The 19,356-nt window shown below is 59.4% G+C and overlaps 1 protein-coding gene across 7 annotated transcripts in view; it reads left to right on the forward strand.

Annotated features, from left to right (window-relative positions):
* KLF15 (Kruppel like factor 15) overlaps positions 1 to 19,356 on the forward strand; it is a 68,902-nt gene that overhangs the window by 9,883 nt on the left and 39,663 nt on the right. For 4 of the 7 annotated variants that reach the window (XM_018067119.1, XM_018067120.1, XM_018067121.1 and 1 more), the window contains exon 3: positions 5,182 to 6,251. The exons of 2 other annotated variants lie outside the window; for them this stretch is intronic. In XM_018067119.1, coding sequence (XP_017922608.1) covers positions 5,182 to 5,344 — 163 coding nt within the window. In that variant the 3' untranslated portion in view covers positions 5,345 to 6,251. Of the gene's footprint in view, positions 1 to 5,181; positions 6,255 to 19,356 lie in introns of those variants that run through there. One more of the 7 variants, XM_018067117.1, reaches the window with a different exon arrangement.

The raw sequence follows: 19,356 nt of genomic DNA on the forward strand, positions 1-19,356 counted from the left end.
GCCGTGGCAGGGGATATCCTGACCCTGGGGGTGGGGCGGCTGGTGGCAGGGGGTGGACCCCGGCCCAGCTCTGCCCCCTGGCCAGTGCCCTCCCACGGTCCCCCAGCCAAGCCTCAGTTTCCTCATCTGTCAAGTGGAAGGTCTGCTCGCGGCCTCTGTCCCCCAGGTCCCTGTGTGCAGGGATCGTCCGGGTCGTGTGCCGCTCTTGGATGAGGTCAGAGTGTGAGGGGGAGGGGTCACCCCACTTCCACTGGGCGGCACTCATCCTGCAGGGTGGCACCTGGAGACCCCCGGGCCGGTGTTGTCTTCTTGGCGGGGGTTGGGCCGTGGGCAGCCTCACGGTCCTGGGCACTGTCCACTCCCCTAGAACTGAGGCTGGGCGGAAGGGTATGGTCGAGGTCAAGGCTGCCCACTCAGCCGCTCCCCTGGGAGAGGAGGACCTGTGCTCCACGCTGTCCTGGAGACAGACAGGGCCCTGGGCCCAGGGCCTCGGGGGGCAGGTCTTGGCCTCCAGCACAGCAGCCCTGGAGGGAGGGAGTTCCCCATGGGGGGAGGTGTGTGACCCAGAGTGGGGTTCACGGGGGGATTCAGGTGTGCACGGCCTGAGCTCTTGCACGGTCTAACCCAGGACCCCCGAGTGGGGGAGGCACGGTGGGAGCCTGGCGCCGTGAGACCTCTACAGAGCCCTTGGGAGTCGTGTCTGCTGTCTTGGTCTGGGTCTGGCCCTCACAGGGTCACGTGTGGCTCGCTTGAGGCAGAGGCCCTGCCAGGCGGGGAGCTGAGGGCGCCTGCCCCTTGCGGGGGCCGTGTCTCGCTGGTTAGTCTTCAGGGATCGTGAACGGTTGCTTATGGGCCCGTGAGTTGGCTGTCCGTCCACGCGGTCATAGCTGCCAGCCGAGTGACAGGGGCGCCCTTCCAGCATGTGGGTGGGAGGGTGGACTGACTTTGGGGCAGCTCCGTCAGGACAGCACAGGGGAGAAGGTGACGGTGGCCAGCCCCCCAGGCACTTGCTGAGTGCCAGGCAGTCCTGAGGGTTTTAGAGCTGGACTCCCCTCTGCAAATCGCCGCCTTGGCTTCCACACTTCCTTCCATGGGGGGACTCATCACCTTTCCGCCCCTCAGGCCTTCCGCACCCCCAGATACCCTTAGATTCCTATCCAGAAGCCTCATTCTGGCCTGGAGGCTCCCTTGGGCAGCGCGGGCTGGCACGGCCCCTGGTGGCCTGTGTCTCCAGCACTCTCCCCCGGGGGTGGCTGTCGCTGGTCTCGCCGTGACTCTGGCTCTGCCCTTCCCACATCCCGGTCTCTTTGAGGCCTCCCAGCACCCCTGTGGTTTGTTGGCACCATCTGGTTTTAGGTAGGGAGAAACCGAGGCCCAGAAAGACGCAGTCATCCTTCACGGGGACACAGCGCACCCCGCCGTGGTGAGGCCAGCATGCCTCTTCCACGCGCCGCCCCAGGGCCGGGCTGGCCACCACCTCTCACTGGGCAGCGCTCTCGTGAGCCAGGAGTCCTGTCTTCCCCGAGGTCATCAGCCGCCAGGCATCAGCTCTGGGCCGGGAGGAAAGGGCTGAGGAGTGAGCCAGTGAGCCAGTGAGGCGCGGCTCCGGGGTGCTGGGCGGGCGCCCCGCGTGACTCTGAGCCTGCGAGCGGGCGGCAGCTTGTCATCCCACTTGTGTCGCTGTTCAGTCGCTCAGTCGTGTCCGACTCTTTGCGCCCCTGTGGACTGCAGCACGCCAGGCTCCCCTGTCCATCAGCAGCTCCCGGAGCTTACTCAGACTCATGTCCGTCGAGTTGACGATGCCATCCAACATCTCACCCTCTGCCGCCCACTTTAGAGAAAGGAAACGCGGCCAGAGCTGGCAGATGCTTCTCAGCATCACCCAGCTGGGAGGTGGCTGAGGTAGGGGCTTGGCCCAGGTTCCCTGCCCGCCCCACCCCACCCGGCAGGCTGTAAGCCCGGCCTGCCCTGCAGCAGCCCCTCCACACCTCCAGAGGGGGTGGGCTGCCCCCTGTGCCATGCCTGTCCTTCCAGTGGGCGCTCTGCGTTCCAGACCCTCTCCTTCCTGGCGGTCCTGGTGAAGAGCAGCTGCCTGTCCCCCCTCTGGCTCCTGTCCTGTGTCCTGCTCACTGAGGGCCAGGAGCGCTGTCCCCCAGGGTCATCCCTGGCCTGGGCAACCTCCCGCCACTTCCTTCGGTGTCTGATTGTGGACCCTGGAGTCCCTGCTCTTCCGCGTAGGGACGCGGCTTCGGAGGCTGGGACGGGGCTGGGGCCAGATGGGCCTGCTTGAGGCCGCACGTGTAGGGAGGCGCTGTCGGCCTCTGCCTAGAAGTTCCCGCTTCCCTCTTGAACACCGGCCTCCCTTGTTCTCTGCAGAAGGACGTCCTGTCCCATCTGAGGAGAGTGCTCTCCTGCCTCTGCTCCTGGGGTGGGGCCTGGGTCTCCACAGCGGATGGGGAGGCCCTGGGGATGGGGAGGCTGGGATGGGGCCGGGGCTGCGACAAGGCCCCGAGCCCTGCCAGCAGTCGCAGCCCCGCGCCGTTCCTGGCGGCACGTCCCCACCACCGCCCTCGGCCTGGGTGCTCACAGCGACGGCTTTCTGGCTGATGGAGGGCCCCCTGGACCTGTGCCTCCCTGCAGCCCAGCCGTGGGGATCACGGGCGACCCTCATCAGCCGTGGGCCCCGCACCCGCTCTGCACCCTCAGCCCTGGCACCCGGTCTGCCCTTCCCTGTGCCTGGGGAGCACCTCCGAGAGCTTGGTGACTCGCCAGGCGGTCCGGCAGGAGGAGCAGGGTCCGCTGCCCACAGAGGCTGAGTCGTAGCCGTCTGCCCCATCCCATGTGGCTGTGGTTTGGGAGAAGGTGGCATGGGGGTCATCTGGGGGCTCAGGTCACAGGACCTGAGGGGGAGGGGGTGTGCGGGTAGGGGGCTGCTCTCGGGACCATTGTCCCCGCTATGCACCCCTCCTAGGCATCCCCCGACAAGAGGCCACTTGCCCTGTGTGCCCGCTTGGCCTCTGGGAAGAGCCTCGGAAGGTGGACAAGAGCCCCGAGGCTCCACTGGAAGAGAGGGGACCCTGAGGCTCAGGGTGGGTCCGCGTTTGCTCGGGACCACGCGGGCTCGTGCCAAGCCATCCGGCTTCCCTGCAGCCCCTGTCCTTGGGCCCTCCCCGGGGTGGCGTCTCCAGTGGGGCTGGTCTTGGCTCCCTGAGTGGGAGGATGAGGCTGACCCTGTGCCTCGTGCTGGGGGAGGCGGGGGCTCGGGGCCGTCTCAGAGCCTCTTTGCCGCTGCCCTGGGGGTCCTGACTCCCGCCGGGGTGGGTGGTCCCGGGTGGCCCCTGATGGCTGGAACCTTGGTGCTTCTTCCACCCGCTTGAGCTGCAGGGGTGCGGCGCACCTGGCCCACTCTGGGGGAGGCCAGGCTGCCTGCGGTCACCAGGCCGGGGAGACCTGGGTCTGGCCCCATTTGCTCTGGCCTCGGCCGCTCTGCGGCCGCTGACCCTGGGTCAGGGCCTCGCATCTCTGCACCTCGGTTTCCTCTCACGGCAGACGGGCCAGGGTCTTATTTCCAAAGGTGCTGATGGCACTGTGCCCTGTGCGCAGGCCCCTGGGCTGTGATGTGAACACCAGCTTCCAAGCACGGGAGCCTGGCTGCGCTCTGGGCACTGGGGGAGTGAGGGAGGCGGTGCTTGTCCTCCGCGCCTCTGGGCTGAGGCCCCCACTCGGTCTTCCCCGTACAGCTGTGGGTCCCAGGCTCCCACCCAGAGGGTCAGGCCTGGCCGAGCCTCTAGCCCCCTCCTTGGCGGAGCGGGAATGGCTGCTGCAGGCACCCACCCCCCTTCCTCTCGTGCGTGGGTCCAGGAACAGGGGTGCTGGGCCTGATGCTCCTGTGTGCGTGTGTTCATGTGGGTGAGCGTGTGCTCACGTGGGTGAGCGTGTGCACACGTGCATGTGTGTGCTCCGTGCTCAGTCGTGTCCCGTGGACTCTTTGTGACCCGTGGGCGGTAGCCCGCCAGGCTCTTCTGTCCATGGGGATTCTCCAGGCAGGAATACTGGAGTGGGTTGCTATACCCTCCTTCAGGGGACCTTCCCGACCCAGGGGTCAAGCCCAGGTCCCCTGCAACTGCAGGCAGAGGCTTTAGTGTGGCACGTTTGTGTGTGCGCATGTGCACTGGGTGTTTTCACGCCCCGGGGCTGGCGAGGGCTGCCTCTCTGACAGCTGTCCGTCCTCCCGAGGTGCTGCTGTGTCTGCTCTCACTGACGCACAGACCAAGCACCCCAGGCACCAGGTGCTGGGCTGGCCGCGGGGCACATGCCTTTCCTCATGGAGCCGACGGTCTAGTGGCTCAGACTGATGTTCATCAAAAACTTGGAAACTAAAGTTGCGGCAGTGGCAGGGGCCAGGAAGAGAAATGCCTAGTGCTTCTAGGCCCTAGCTGTGGGTGGGATGCAATCCTGGAGGGCTTTCCTGAGGAGGTGACGTTTGCGCTGAGGGCTGAGGGATGCGTGGGAAGAGCCTTCCGGACAGAGGGGATGGTTTGGGCACGTGTCCCAGGGCAGTTCATGCAGACAGAGCGCAAAGCACAACAGCGTGTATGCACAGGGTGGGGTCTCGCTGCCAGGACCAAGCTTGGAGTGGGGAGAGGCTGGAGTCCCTGAGGTCGGCCGTGGCAAGAGCTGAGCCCTGTGGTCAGCTGGGGCCCGTGCTGCTCCTTCGCAGCAGCTGCTGGGGCTGCGACAGGGAGGCAGCTGGGCCGCCGTGGAGGCTTCTGAGCGCCTTGCAGGGTGCGGTGCCGTGTGGGGACCTCTCAGCTGCTGGGAAGGCAGGCAGGGTCCAGGAGTTGTGGGGTCAAGTCTGAGGACCCTTCCTCTGCTGTGACAAAGGCCTTCCCCCTGCAGCCTGGGCAGGGCCTCTGTCCCAGCCTGTGCCCCTAGCTGGGGGCTGCCTGGAGGATGCTCCCAGGAGCCCCACTGTCAGGTCTGAGGGGCTTGAGGCACAGCTGCCATTAGGGGGCTTGTGGGGTTACCAGCTGCCCTCAGGCCGCAGCCCGGGGACCGGCCCCTCTTGCCTCCCTGGAGGGGTGGCGGGGGAGGGGTAGGGTGGGCTCGGCGCCCTCCCCGCGGACCCCATGGGCTCCGCCGGGCGGCGGGGGCGAGGCCGCTGACCGCCCTGTCCCGCAGGTTCTCGCGCTCGGACGAGCTGTCGCGACACCGGCGTTCGCACTCGGGCGTGAAGCCCTACCAGTGCCCCGTGTGCGAGAAGAAGTTCGCCCGCAGCGACCACCTGTCCAAGCACGTCAAGGTGCACCGCTTCCCGCGCAGCAGCCGGCTGCCGAGGCCCTGACCCGCCCCCGCCCCCGCCCCGCGCGGCCGCCGCCTCCGCCAGGCACTCTGTAGCAATAAGTTATCAGCCCCCGTTGGAGGGACGTGACGCCCATCTGGGCCACCTGGAGCCTGGGGGAGCGGACTCAGCACCGCCACCTCCCCGGGGACCCGGAGGCAGCTGCGCTGGCCGGAGGCAACTTGCGCGCCCCGCGCCTTCCGCGGCCCAGCCCCCCTCTTGCTGGGCTCCCGGCCTGGGCCGGGGCCAGCGCTCAGGCCGGGGAAGGAAAAGTGCGCAGTGTTGAAATGTCAGTTCCCAGAGGGAGCGTGCGGGGAAGAAGGAAGTAGGCCAGAAGTCCAGGCTGCACTGTGGCCTGGGCGTGGCTCCATCCCCGGCCTGACCACCAGAGTACGCAGGGCGGTACAGGGGCGGGACCTGGCTGCCAGGTGGCTGTGGGCTGGGTGAGAAAACCCCTCTCGGCAAGGCGGTAGTGCATGTGCTTGAGTTAAACGTGCAGGACAGACGGACAGACGCAGGTCTGCCCCAGGGTGACGGTGCCGCGTGGCCCAGCCCCTTGTCCTGTTTGCAGACAAATCCAGACGGCGCCTCGGGTCACCCTCAGGAGGACAGGGCTGGTGTGGAAGGGCTAGTAGAGCCTCCCAAACCCTGACCTAGAAGTGCGTCCCTCATTTTGTCTAGGAATTAATATCAAATGAACTAGCTTGTTTTGAGAGGGTTATTTCACATCCTATGAATGTATGTGAATAAAATGTACATAGGTGCATCGACGTAAAATCTTTTAGTAACGTCTCAACGTCGTGTAAATTTGAAATAAAGTCTATACAGCTGGTGTACATATGTTACAGTTATGTATATTTTCTTTGGTCCTTCATAAAAATATATTTGCCAATAAAAAGAAGAAAGAACTTGATAACTCTGGCGTTGGCATGCTGTTTTCCTTGGCCCTGCCAGGAAATGGAGTGATTCTGGGGGCTCAATCTGGTTTGCCACACGCGGGGAACCCTGGTTTGCACCTGGAGCGACACAGGGGCTCCGTGGATGTCCGGCCCCTGGTCCACCAGTGCAGGGTCCCTGCACCCCCACCTCCATGCCCGAGGCTGGGTGTCTGCTCCTTCTGTGTCCTGAGGGCTGCCTGCTCCACAGACCCATAGCTGCCCGATGCCAGCTTCACTTGCGGGAAGAGACCACAGGCAGGCCTGGCCCACAGGGCCACGACTCCACTGAGCTCCTGTCTGAGACCCTTGCTTGGCACTTCCCACCTCATGTGCAGTGTACTGAGCATCGATTATGTACCCACTGTATGCACCGCGAAGGGGGCAAACCGTTTCCAGGCCACAACTCCCCCGGGGAAATGGCACATGATGCCCGCTTGCAACGGAACGGATCGGGCATCTTGAGCAGGCGGGGGCAGTGCCTGGCGTGAGCTCTGCAGACAAGGCCTTGACCCTGACCCCATGCCCCCGCGGGCCAGGAGGGAGCTGCCTGGAGGGGCTGGGCTACACACCGGCCTGCTTCTCTGTCCGTGTGCCCTGGGGGCTGTCAGTGACAGCTTCGGACCTGGAGCTGGTGGTGGAGCTCCGCGGGTCTGCACGGGAGACGTGAGGGGGGTGTGTGCGTGTGCGTGCGTCTCCTGCGGTGAAGGCCCTTGTCCCTGCTGACCTGGGAACCTCCTGCTGCAGCCGTCCGTCTGTCCAGTAGAGCACAGCACAGGTGCAGAACGGACACCCCATCCTGCCCGGCCCTGGTCCTGGGGAGAGGACCCGGTCTTGTGACCTGTGCCCTTTGACCCTGACTGGACACACTCCCTGGGGGCAAACATGCCCTGGGGAAGCGAGGCATCAATCTCCACAGAGGTGCCTTCTTCATCCATAGAGAAGCAGCCCGGTTACAAGGGACCTGGGGGGTGAGGATGGTCACACTGGAGGATCCGTGAGCACGTGTGTGTACATAACTGGGCGCCACCTGGACATGGCTCGCCTTTCCACGTGCGTCTCCAACAGCCACCCGCGTGGGCCCTCAGCCCGGGGGGCCTCTGTCCAGGCCCAGGTAGGTGAACACTGGTCGGCGTGCGCTGCTGTCTGCCGCTTCCTGGGTCCCCTGGCCCCAGAGAGGCCTCTGTCCGTAGGAAAGCAGTTCGGAGCACACGGTCCATTCGCTGCCTGTAGGCTGTGTGCCACGTGGACAGGCTTTGTGTCAGCCCAGATCCTAGAACACGCACCATCATGCTGAGCTGTGAATTCTGCTCTCTGGGCACCACAGTTTACTTACCAGTTGAATTTGATGGTAAATTACCATTAACTAGCTTTAAGATTGTTCCCACATGTTTGCTGAGATACATAATGATACAAGACAGAACAGGCCTTGCGCATAGCTTCATATACAACTTTTAATGGTGGGTTTCCTGGGTCAAAGAGCAGGCCAGTAACTTCTGCCAAATTACCGTCCAAAAATCAGTTGCACTGGGAACATAATTTACTCACGCATTCAGTGTATCTTCCACACTAGAACATGAACTCGGGAAGAAGGGTTTTGCCTGTTTTGTTCAGCACTGTGAGCCCAGCTCCCAAAACAAATATTTGTTGAGCAAATGACGTGGGTGGTAAGCAAGCGCTATTGCTAAAATTGGGATAAGATATAGAGGTTAAATATACAATTTAAAGGTAAAAAGTCGTCAGCAGAATATTGGCTCCAAGAATTGTCGTTCAGGCGCTCAGTCGTGTACAGCTCTTCGTGACCCCAGGGACTGCAGCACGCCAGGCCTCCCTGTGCATCACCAACTCCCAGAGTTCACTCAAATGCATGTCCATTGAGTCGGTGATGCCATCCAACCATCTCATCCTGTGTTGTCCCCTTCTCCTCCCGCCTTCAGTCTTTTCCAGCGTCAGGGTCTTTTCCAGTGAGTCAATTCTTCGAATCAGGAGGCCAAAGTATTGGAGTTTCAGCTTCAGCATCAGTCCTTCAATGACTATTCAGGACTGATTTCCTTTAGGATGGACTGGTTGGATCTCCTTGAAGTCCAAGGGACTCTCAAGAGTCTTCTCCAACACCACAGTTCAAAAGCATCAATTCTTCAGTGCTCAGCTTTCTTTATGGTCCAGCTCTCACGTCCACACATGACCACTGCAAAAAGGAGAGATTATCCGGGGTTATCTGGGGAGCCCGAGGTAGTCACGTGGGTCCTTTAAAGCAAGGGTTCCCCCCACCCCTCAGCCACACACGAGGTGAGCGCGGGCGAGTTAATGGAGCTCCGTCTCTATTTACGGCCACTGCCCATTGTTGGGGTTTCCACCCGAGCTCCACCTCCTGCCAGATCAGCGAGGGCATCAGATTCTCCTAAGAGCTCACACCCTACTGTGACCCGAGCATGTGAGGGGTCTGGCTTGTGGCTCCTTCTGAGAATCTGAGGCTGGACTCTCAGAGGCGGAGCTGAGCTGGTGATGCTCGCTCTGAGGAGCGGCCGCAGGCACCAGTGATGATCATGGTCGCAACATGGAAGGCGCTCAAAGCATCTGCAGACCATCCCTCCCACTCCGGTCCGTGGAAGAATTGTCTTCCTCGACACAGGGCCCTGGTACCAAAAAGGTTGGGCATTGCTGCCTTAGAGCAGATCAGGAGGCGAGGTGGTGGGCAGAGGTAAGAGGGAGCTCCCACTCTGCTGACTGAGGAGGGGGAACAAGGGGCCGCAAGCTGAGGAGCAGGGCACCCCTGAAAGCGGGAAGAGGAGAGCAGACGCTTTGCCCTGGAGCCTCCGGAGGGGACCAGCGGTGCGGACAGCGTGATTCTCCGTCTGACCGCAGAACTGGGAGCGGAGGAATGGGTGTTGTTTCAAGCACCACGTCCCGGGAATTTTCACAGCGGCAGTAGGAGACTGATGCAGGTGACGCAGGAGAATCCACACAGTCAATCCCCAGACTCTGTGCTGTGCAAGCAAGAGGCGGGAGGGCGGGCTGGGGCGGAGGTGGCGGAAGGCACTGTTCCCCTCAGTCAGCAGCTTAGTTCCAGCTACGGGAGGGGGCACTGAATCCTGGGATGCAAAGTACTACCTCCTGGGTGCGGGGCGTGGCCGCATGACCCCCGCACGCACCCCTGTGACCCCCGCTCTGGCACGATGCCCCCTGACTTGCTCTGAAGGCTCCTGGCAGTGGTGCCCACCCCCCTGGAGGTGCAATGGGGGCAGTCAGAGCCTGCTGAGCTCCAGGCCCAGGTGAGCTGGTGGGGCCGGGCCGGGGGGGTGGTGGCGGTGGCACACGGGACACAGAAGTGTCTCCCGGGGACGTGCTTACATCAGCCCCAACACAGGCGGCCCTGCCTGGCAGCAGGCGCCAGAGTCTCCAGGCACGCTTTGTGCCCCTCTGCATGCCCTCTAGGTCTCTGTGTGTGCTGGGCACAGCTCCAGCCCGGGGCCAGGGCCCGAGCACTTTGTGGGGCTCCTCGCCTCAAGACGTGCCTTCCCTAGCGCTTCCGTGTTCTAGAACCTCAGCTTCCTCGCCGGTCAGTAGAACTTCAGGTTTCCGGGGACCCTTGGGGATGACTCCTCCTGGACCTGTGGGTACTGAGGGGCTCGGCTCCCCTGGGTCCGTTGTTGGGGGCAGCTGGTGGCAGGGCAGTGTGAGGGCCATGGGCTGAGCTCCTGCCCTTGGTGGCTGGCCCCTGGGGAGACAAGCCCCTCCCTGGGTCCCACTCTGCTCACCGCCCAGCAGGTGTGCACCACCCCGCCTTTCGGTGGAGCTCGGGGCCAGGTGAAGCATGACAGTCCGACCCCCCGGCGCGGTCTGCAGCGGGCTGGGGAACCGAGGGCGCGTGTGAGTTGTCAGGGTCGTGGTTCCATCCGCACACTGGGCTGCCGAGCCACAGGAGGGTCCGGTCTTTCCGCCACTCTAACTGGAAACACTCTAGAAAGGGAACCCTAGCGAGAACTTTTGAGTCCAGCCAAGTTGACACAGAACGTTTCAGGAACACAAGCAAAGCCTAACACTCCCGCTTCAGGTGGGCCCATTACGGAGGGCCCCTCGGAGGAGGTGACATCAGAGTGGGAAGGAGGCTTGGGAGGAGCAGACGGAAGGGCAGTCAAGTCAAAGAGACAGCAGGTGCAAAGGCTCCAGGGCAGGAATGGGCCTGCGTGTCTGAGGCCTCGAGCCAGGCGGCGAGGAAGGGGTAGGGGGCAGGCAGGGCTCCCCAGTGTGCGGCCACCCACAGTAACGTCACCTTTTGACTCAACCAGCTTGCGTGTTACCAAAACAAGCCCTAACTCAGGAGTCTGTTTTCTGTTCCCTTTTCTGCTGTTCCCTCTGCTCCAGTGTCATTTACAAGAGAGAGAGAAAGAAAGGAAAAAAATATCCAACCCGGCCACTTAACCCCCTCACCGCTGATTTCGCCACACTCTCCCAGCGGGTAAGCGAGCCTTCCGGGTTCTCAGCGCAGAGTAGTCCGCTGCTTCAGCAAGGGAGGGACTGGACTTTCAGGCTTTCAGGAGGGCCCTACTGTCCTGTGCAGAAGGGCGAGGCCCCCAGTGCTGACCCCAGTGTCCCGAGGAGTGAGACAGCCCACCCAAAGGGGCGGAGGTCAGTGACCATGACTTCATGGCAAGACTCCTGGGTTGGGGGGCAGGCTGGACAGGGCAGGGGCTGGGGGGCATGCCCGGAACCACTCCGCCCTTGGGGCCTCCTGCTGATTGAAGCCCCAGGGGCGCAGCCCAGCAGTTGGCCTCCAGGACCTGGCTGAGTCCCCAGGGGTGACAAGTGTTGAGTCGCTGCCGGGAGGCACAGGAGCGGACCGAGCCGGGGTGGAGCTTGTGGCTGCGCGGCCCAGCGGTGGCGAGGGGGCGAAAACGGCCTTGAGCGTCCAGGGGCGGGCCTCAGGACTCACTAGCAGATTGGATGGAGGTCAGGAGAGGCTTGGATTTCCTTGTGGTGGCCCTTTGGAAAAAAACAGCGCAAAACCATGGCAGAGAAACAGGCAGGGTGGGGGGACAGACCAGGTTTCAGGGCGCACAGGCCTTGAGTCGAGCGGGGGTGGAGACAGGTGGTGATGCTCAGAATCCTCGCATGCCAGGAGGGTGCAGGCCCCTGGCCAGGACAGGGCAGAGCTGGCCATGTGTGCCTCCTCCCGCCTGGGGGCCACAGACAGCCCAGGGCCCCAGCACTGGGTCCAGGGCAGTGAAGGGGCTGAGAAGGGCTCCCCCGCACAGTGGACCCTTCTCCGAGCTGGTCCATCCGGCTGGGGCCTCTGGGCTCACCACCACCAGCGCTGTTGTCCGGGACGATGGCGGGCTATGCTGGGGTGATCCAAAGACAGAGCACAAACGTAGCAGAGGTGGCGCTCAGCTGGGGTGCCAGTGAGTGAGACCAGCACTGTCCCTGCCCCTGGCAGTTCCACGGACACCTGACGATGAACGTGGGCCAGAGGCTGAGGCAAAAAGAGAGGAGGGCAGCAATGTTCCCTAACTAATGTCTTAATTAGGCTTCTCATAAGGGCATCCGGGTGGGGCCCAAGGAGGAGAGGCTCGGCTGAGCTCAGAGTCCCGTAAGGTCTTCCTGGGCCAGAGCCGGCACGTGCAAAGGCCCTGAGGTGAGACAGACTAAGGGGAGGTCGGTGCGTCCAGAGCGCGGCCAGCCAGGGGACAGCAGGCAGCAGGCCAGGGAGCGGGTGCTTCCAGTGTGGGCAGCGGGAGCCGTGCGGGGCCCACAGCTTCTATCTCACAAGTGGGCCCCCACAAGTCTCACAAGTGGGCCCCACTGGCTTCGAGACGGAGCACACCGTGTCCGCCCTGTGGGGAGCCTGGGGCAGCGCTGAGGGAATGGGGTGGGGCGGCGAAGTGGCGCCTGTGTGGTCTGTGCCCGACAGCCGCTTGAGGCTGTCTCCAGCACAGCAGAGTCTTCTGTGAAATCCATGCACAGCGAGGGGGCCCACGGCACGGAAGGTGGAGAGCTGGCGTCCCTGGCCAGCATGCTCTCCCCAGAGGCCAACTCCAGAATATGCCGAGCACAGAGGCGTGTGCACTTTTAAAACACAAAAGAGACCCTCACGCACACTCACTGGCTTAAGTCTCCCGTCAGCCCTGCCAGCCCCTGGCTCTGGGGAGGCCCTTGCCTCCACGCCTGCCGCAGGTACCCCGTGGGAGCAGAGAGGCTGGGCAGCTGGGGGCGGGGATTAGGTCAAGGGTATTTGCATTTTTAAAGTTGGATTGGTATCTGCAAGGAGTCCTTGACAGTTGGCACAGAGCTGGTGGTGGTGGTTGTCCGGTCGTTAAGCTGTGTCTGCCTCTTTGTGACCCCATGGACTGCAGCACACCAGGCTCCCCTGTCCTCCACTATCTCCCAGAGTTTGCTCAAATTCATTTCTGTTGAATCAGTGATGCTGTCTCATCATCTCATCCTCTGCAAACCCCTTCTCCTTTTGCCTTCAATTTTTCCCAGCATCAGGGTCTTTTCCAATGAGTCAGTTCTTCGCATCAGGTGGCCAAAGTATTGGAGTTTCAGCTTCAGCATCAGTCCTTCCAGTGAGTATTCAGGACTGATTTCCTTTAGAATGGACTGGTTGGATCTCCTTGCAGTCCAAGGGACTCTCAAGAGTCTTCTCCAACACCACAGTTCAAAAGCATCAATTCTTCAGCCCTCAGCCTTCTTTATGGTCCAACTCTCACATCCATACATGACTACTGGGAAAACCATAGCTTTGACTAGGCTGACCTTTGTCAGCAAAGACGTTAAGTCACTCTAAAGCCCCTCCCCTGGAAGGCCTGCTCTGTCTCTCCTGCAAGGTTCCGGGGGGCGGGGTGCGGTGAGAATCACGGCCTGCCTCCATCCCCCTCCCCCAAGGGCCTCCTCCCTGACCGGCTCAGGGTGCCTTCCAGCCCAGTTTTGTGGATCTTTCTGTGTCTTCTCTTCCCACCCTGCCCGCCAGTCTCAGGCCATCCTCCTTCCTCAAGACCAGCACTTCTTCAACCACCTGCAAATGAGCCTTTATCTGTCTCAGGTCTGGCTGACTGGGACTTTTTTCCATGCCTCTGGTCACTTTGCAAAAGCAGATGGTTTTCATATGGCATTGGGCATGCAGCCAGTGCTGGAAGGCCAGGGAAATCCAGGGGCTTGAACAGCTCACTGGGGCCCCAGGAGCCAGAGGTGGTCTGTGGTGGGGCTCTGGGGCGTGGGCATCTGGGGTGCGGGCCACCCCATCCTTTGCTGCAGTGGCGGTTGTCTTACACACACCTGCGTCAGTCCCAGCTGGCTGGCATGTGTGTGCTAACTCGCGTTAGTCGTGTCCGACTCACCGCAACCCCATGGACTGTAGCCTGCCAGGCTTCTCTGTCCGTGGAATTCTCCAGGCAAGATTACTGGAGTGGGTTGCTATTCCGTTCTCCAGGGGACCTTCCCGACCCAGGGATCGAACCTGTGTCTCTATGCCTCCTGCACTGGCAGCCGGGCTCTTTGCTACTAGCGCCACGTTGGGAGTTCAGGAGCTTAGAAGTCTCAACCTCACCCCGAAAGGCTGATTCTGGGCCTGGGAATCTGCATTTTCAGGAGACACCCAGCTGGGTCTGTCTGGTTGCGGGGGGGGGGGGAATGTGTAATTTCCTTGGTTCTAGCTTGCTTCAGCAAAAATTTGAAGCAATGGATGGATGAGTGTTACGGCTCTGTGTTACAGCTGAGTTTTATTTAGAACGTGAAGGAAAATACATCTTCGAGGTGTGAGGGAGCACTGACCCAAAAGGCACAAAGAGAAGTGAGGCCCGGCCCGATCTTGGCTCCTCCTTCACGTGCTGCTTCTCCTCCCCCAGGGCCTGTGCAACGCGGCCTCGCCAGGAGGGCTGTTCGTTTCACCTGAGGTCCTCACTCAGGTTCTCAGACCCACCTTTGTTCTGTGTTCCTGGGCTTTCCCCTTCTTTGTCTCTTAGCCACCTCCATTCTGGACTGGTTTTTCCTATTCTAACTATCTAACATTCCCCCCTCAAGAGATGGGAGGCCCAATTCTTGGGGAATAGGGGCTTCGAGGTCTCTCTGGCTACTTGCTGCTGAGCTCGGAGGGTAAGCGGCATTGGCCTGCGCTCTTGCCCGTCTCAAGCCTCAGAGCCCTTATAGTGGCGTCCATCTAAGCATGAGCGATGCTTCCCGTGGTCGGCTGCAGCTTCTTCCATCCTTGTTGGACCGGCACTGCATGCTGTAGCTTGCTGACCTGGGCAGACGCAAAACGGGTTAGACAGCCGACGATACACGGAGCGACCGTGAGCAGCATCAATATGGCGGGGACGGGGATTAGCAGGGGCTTCAGCCAACTCCAACACCCCCCTCACCAGGAGGATTCCCCGAAGAGAGATTGTAGCCACCCCGAGAACGCTCCAGCTCGTTCTTTGAGATCCTGTGGGGTCTGAATGTTTTTCTGGGGACTGTGAGACTTTCTTTAACTTAGCTGGAGGTATTTACCCAGAAACAACACGTCTCATTCAAGATGGGTCGAGTCCGTCCTTGTTCAGGAATCAGGAGATCTATCTGCTGTCTGTTTTGGAGTGCAGCCCCCGCCAAGCTGTATTGGCTCTTTAGAGCTGTCCTGAGAAATCTTATCCCTGAAACTTGATTTTGGAGGTGTTCATTAGAATGGCACCCATCTGTAGTCCTGAATAGGTATCTGAGCTCTCCCAGGGGCTCACGGGTGTATTGATTTTGGGGTGTTCATTGGAATGGCACCCATTTGTAGTCCTGAATGGGTGTCTGAGCTCCAGGGGCTCACGGGTGTATTGATTTTGGAGGTGTTCATTAGAATGGCACCCATCTGTAGTCCTGAATAGGTATCTGAGCTCTCCCAGGGGCTCATGGATGTATTGATTTTGGAGGTGTTCATTAGAATGGCACCCATCTGTAGTCCTGAATAGGTATCTGAGCTCTCCCAGGGGCTCACAGGTGTATTGATTTTGGGGTGTTCATTGGAATGGCACCCATCTGTAGTCCTGAATAGGTATCTGAGCTCTCCCAGGGGCTCACGGGTGTATTGATTTTGGGGTGTTCATTGGAATGGCACTCACCTGTAGTCCTGAATGGGTGTCTGAGCTCCAGGGGCTCACGGGTGTATTGATTTTGGGGTGTTCATTGGAATGGCACCCATTTGTAGTCCTGAATGGGTGTCTGAGCTCCAGGGGCTCACGGGTGTATTGATTTTGGGGTGTTCATTGGAATGGCACCCATTTGTAGTCCTGAATGGGTGTCTGAGCTCCAGGGGCTCACGGGTGTATTGATTTTGGGGTGTTCATTGGAATGGCACCCATTTGTAGTCCTGAATGGGTGTCTGAGCTCCAGGGGCTCACGGGTGTATTGATTTTGGGGTGTTCATTGGAATGGCACCCATTTGTAGTCCTGAATGGGTGTCTGAGCTCCAGGGGCTCACGGGTGTATTGATTTTGGGGTGTTCATTGGAATGGCACCCATTTGTAGTCCTGAATGGGTGTCTGAGCTCCAGGGGCTCACGGGTGTATTGATTTTGGGGTGTTCATTGGAATGGCACCCATTTGTAGTCCTGAATGGGTGTCTGAGCTCTCCCAGGGGCTCACGGGTGTATTGATTTTGGGGTGTTCATTGGAATGGCACCCATCTGTAGTCCTGAATAGGTATCTGAGCTCTCCCAGGGGCTCACGGGTGTATTGATTTTGGGGTGTTCATTGGAATGGCACTCACCTGTAGTCCTGAATGGGCGTCTGAGCTCCAGGGGCTCACGGGTGTCCTGAGTGTCCTCTTCTGTTTCCCTCCACGGCTTGACTCGTGAGTAGTGGATCCAGGAGTCGTGTCCTGCTGCCTTGGCTGCTGTGGGGGTAGAAAGTATTACAGGGAAGAGACCCTTCCATGTGGGCTCGAGTTGAGCCTTTGGGGAACCATCTTTCCAGACTTTAATTAGGACTTGAGTTCTTGGAGCAGATAGTGGCGACTCCTTAGAATCTTCTGGGTCCTGGTTGACACCCCACAAGCGTATATCCTGTTGGAGTTGCCCAATGGCCACGGTATAAGACTGGAGGGTCTGAGCCTCCGGATCCAGGAAGAGGTCATTGACATAAACAAAAGGTCTCCCGTATAGCATCTCATAAGGACTGAGACCAAGCTGTTCCTTAGAGGCAATGTGGGTGCAGAGGAGAGCTATTGGTAAAGCCTCCTTCCATCCCAGGGAGGTCTCCTGGGTTATCTTTTTTATTGCTGATTTTAAGAATTGGTTGGCTCTTTCTACTTTTCCTGAAGACTGCAGGCTCCAGGCACAATGGAGATAATAAGTAATGCCCAGTGCTTTAGAGACCCCTTGGGTGACCTTGGACGTAAACGATGTCCCGTTGTCCCTTTGTAATGACCTGGGCAGACCTAGTCTCAGAATGATTTCATGGAGCAGTTTTCCTTACCACCTCCTCAGCCTTCTCAGTCCGGGTGGGAAAGCCTTCACTCCATCCTGTGAATGTGTCTGTCATGACTCATAGGGATTTATACCCTTGAGAAACTGGCCCCTGGGTGGGGTCCATCTGCCCATCCTCTCCTGGGTAGGCCCCACGTTGCGGGACGGGCTGGGCCAGCTGGGGCCTTCGAGCTCCTTGGGGGTTGTCTAATGGCAAGTGGCACAAGAGGAGACCACTTGCCTTGTGGTCGTTTGGAGGCCTGTTCCTCTGAAGGACCTTTCCAGTAATCTTTGGAGGGCCTTTTCCCCTAAATGAGTGGTGGCATGCAAGGAGTTAACCAACTTCCATTGGAGGTTTCCAGGAAGGAAAATGAGTCCCTCCTTTTGGAACCACCCCATATGGTCTTCTTGTAAGCCCTCACTCTTAGCTTTAAGAGTTTCACGTTCAGTATATGAAGGAGTTCCTGGCAAATTAGTCTGTGGAACTAAGGTGGCCGCTCCTATTAGGGCATGGCTCCCCACTGCTGCTCTCCCAGCTGCCTGATCGGCTGCTTGGCTCCCTCCTGCCACTTCCGTGCTCCCTTTTTGGCGTCCTTTACAGTGGGAGACTGAAACCTCAGTGGGCAGATGCACTGCCTCCAAGAGCCTAAGGATTTTGTCACCATATTTGACTGGGGACCCTCGGGTGGTCAAGTGGCTCTCTCTTCCCAAAAGCAGCATGTGTGTGAGGCACCAGAAAGGCATGCTTGGGGTCAGTGTAAATGGCTCCTCTTTTTCCTTTCCCCAGCTCTAAAGCTTGAGTCAGGGCCATGAGCTCAGCTGACTGGGCTGCAGTACCTGCAGGCAGAGGCTTAGCCTGTATGGTCTCAAGACTGGAGACTACTGCTCTTCTTTTTCCAGCCAAGACCAAGCTGCTTCCGTCGGTGCACCAGATTTCCTCAGGATTGGCCAGAGGACCTTCTGACAATCCCGCTTGGGGTTTTGTCCAGTGGTCCAAGGTTTCTAGGCAAGAGTGAAAGGGGATAGAGCCCTTGAGGGTGGGAAGGAGGGTGGCAGGGTTACGAGCCTCACGAGGGGATATAGTCAGGTCTGGGTTTTCCATGAGTACTACTTGATATCTGAGGATGTTTGATCAGACATCCATAAATGGCCTCTCCCATTCAGAAGTTGTTTCACTTGGCGGCTGGTAAAAATAGTTAGGCTGCCCCCAAGAGAGAGTTTTAAAGCATCTTCTATCAGGACTGGAATAGATGCAAAATTTCAAAGGCAGGGGAAGAGCTCTTCTCAGTAAGGGAAGGGCACTCAGGGACCACCAGAAACTGGTGGGAGAAATATCTGTGCATCCCAGCGACAAAGAAGTGCTCGGGTGAACCTTTTTATAATTGCTTTTCTTGTAGCACCCAAAATGGTACAGGTTTGGGAGGAGAAGGCTTCGGAGTAAGAGGTCAGGACAGAGTAGGTTGCCCCCGTGTCAACCAAGAAATTCTCAACCTACCGGCCACATCCAGTCACACCCTTGGCTCCAGCCCCGTGATGATCATCTGTGACAGGCAGACTGGCTGGAGCAGGCCGCTTCAGTCCTGCTGAACCATCATGAGGGCAGGCCTGGCACTTGACCTTGAGGCTCTTGGGTCCCGAGGGCAGAGTGCCGTCCAATGTCCCAATTGATGGCATTTGTAGCAAGCCGTTTTAGGAGACTTGTCACTCTTTGAACACTCTTTGGCCAAAGGTCCTGCCTGTCTGCAGATCAGGCATTTGCCCTGTGCTTTGTCCTTCAAGGACTCGGGGTGCCATCAGGCTTCCCTGGAGGGTGGCCAGCATCGGGCATGCCTTGTCTCTTTCCTTTTATCCCTTTCCTGAGCCTTGGCCTCCCTCTCCTGTTCTCTGTTATAAAAGGTATTGGTGGCTGTCTGGACCACCTCATCTAAAGAGGCAGCAGGGTCCTGCTGCTGGAGCTGTTGGAACTTTATCCTGATGTCTGATGCACGTTAGGACGAGAATTTGTCCTTTGAAGTCGCCTGTCTCTCATGAGAGTTTAAGTCCAGATTGGCAAACTTTTGGAGAGCCTATCTCAGACTTTCCAGAAAGGCAGTGGGGTTCTCATTGGATTCCTGAGTTATTGCTGAGACTGGGCACAGCCCCACAGCCAGTAGGCTTACCTCTATTGCCATGGGCGGACTTCCTTAGGGGTAAGCCTTTTTAAAGCTCATTCTACCCAGTACTGTTGCAGCCTGAGAGCCGTGTGTGCCTGAGTCAGGGTGCAGATCCCCAGGCAGGCTGAGGTGTGACAGCCTCCTGGAGATTGAATCCCCAGGCAGGTCGAGGCAGGTTGGCCTCCCAAGAATTGGGTCCTGGGACAGTTTGAATCATGTTGACCTCCTGGGACCCCTGGACTGCAGTTGGGTATACCCAAGGCCTCCAGCGTGACCAGTGCTGGGTAGGATTAAGGGGTTGTAACCTTAACTCATTGCTGGTTTGTCCACCACGGATGGGAATAGACACCATGATGTAAAGCAATCCAAGCCTGTGCTCTGAGACTGGGAACTTGGTGAAGCAGCCGTCAGGCTCATCCTCTTATCGCTCTGAGGGACTGTAAGTCACTGACTTCCTACCCTAGTCCTCCATAAGAATAGCTTAGGGTATCTCCCATGGTA

The sequence above is a fragment of the Capra hircus genome, chromosome 22, assembly GCF_001704415.2.
Source record: "Capra hircus breed San Clemente chromosome 22, ASM170441v1, whole genome shotgun sequence".
NCBI lineage: Eukaryota > Metazoa > Chordata > Mammalia > Artiodactyla > Bovidae > Capra > Capra hircus.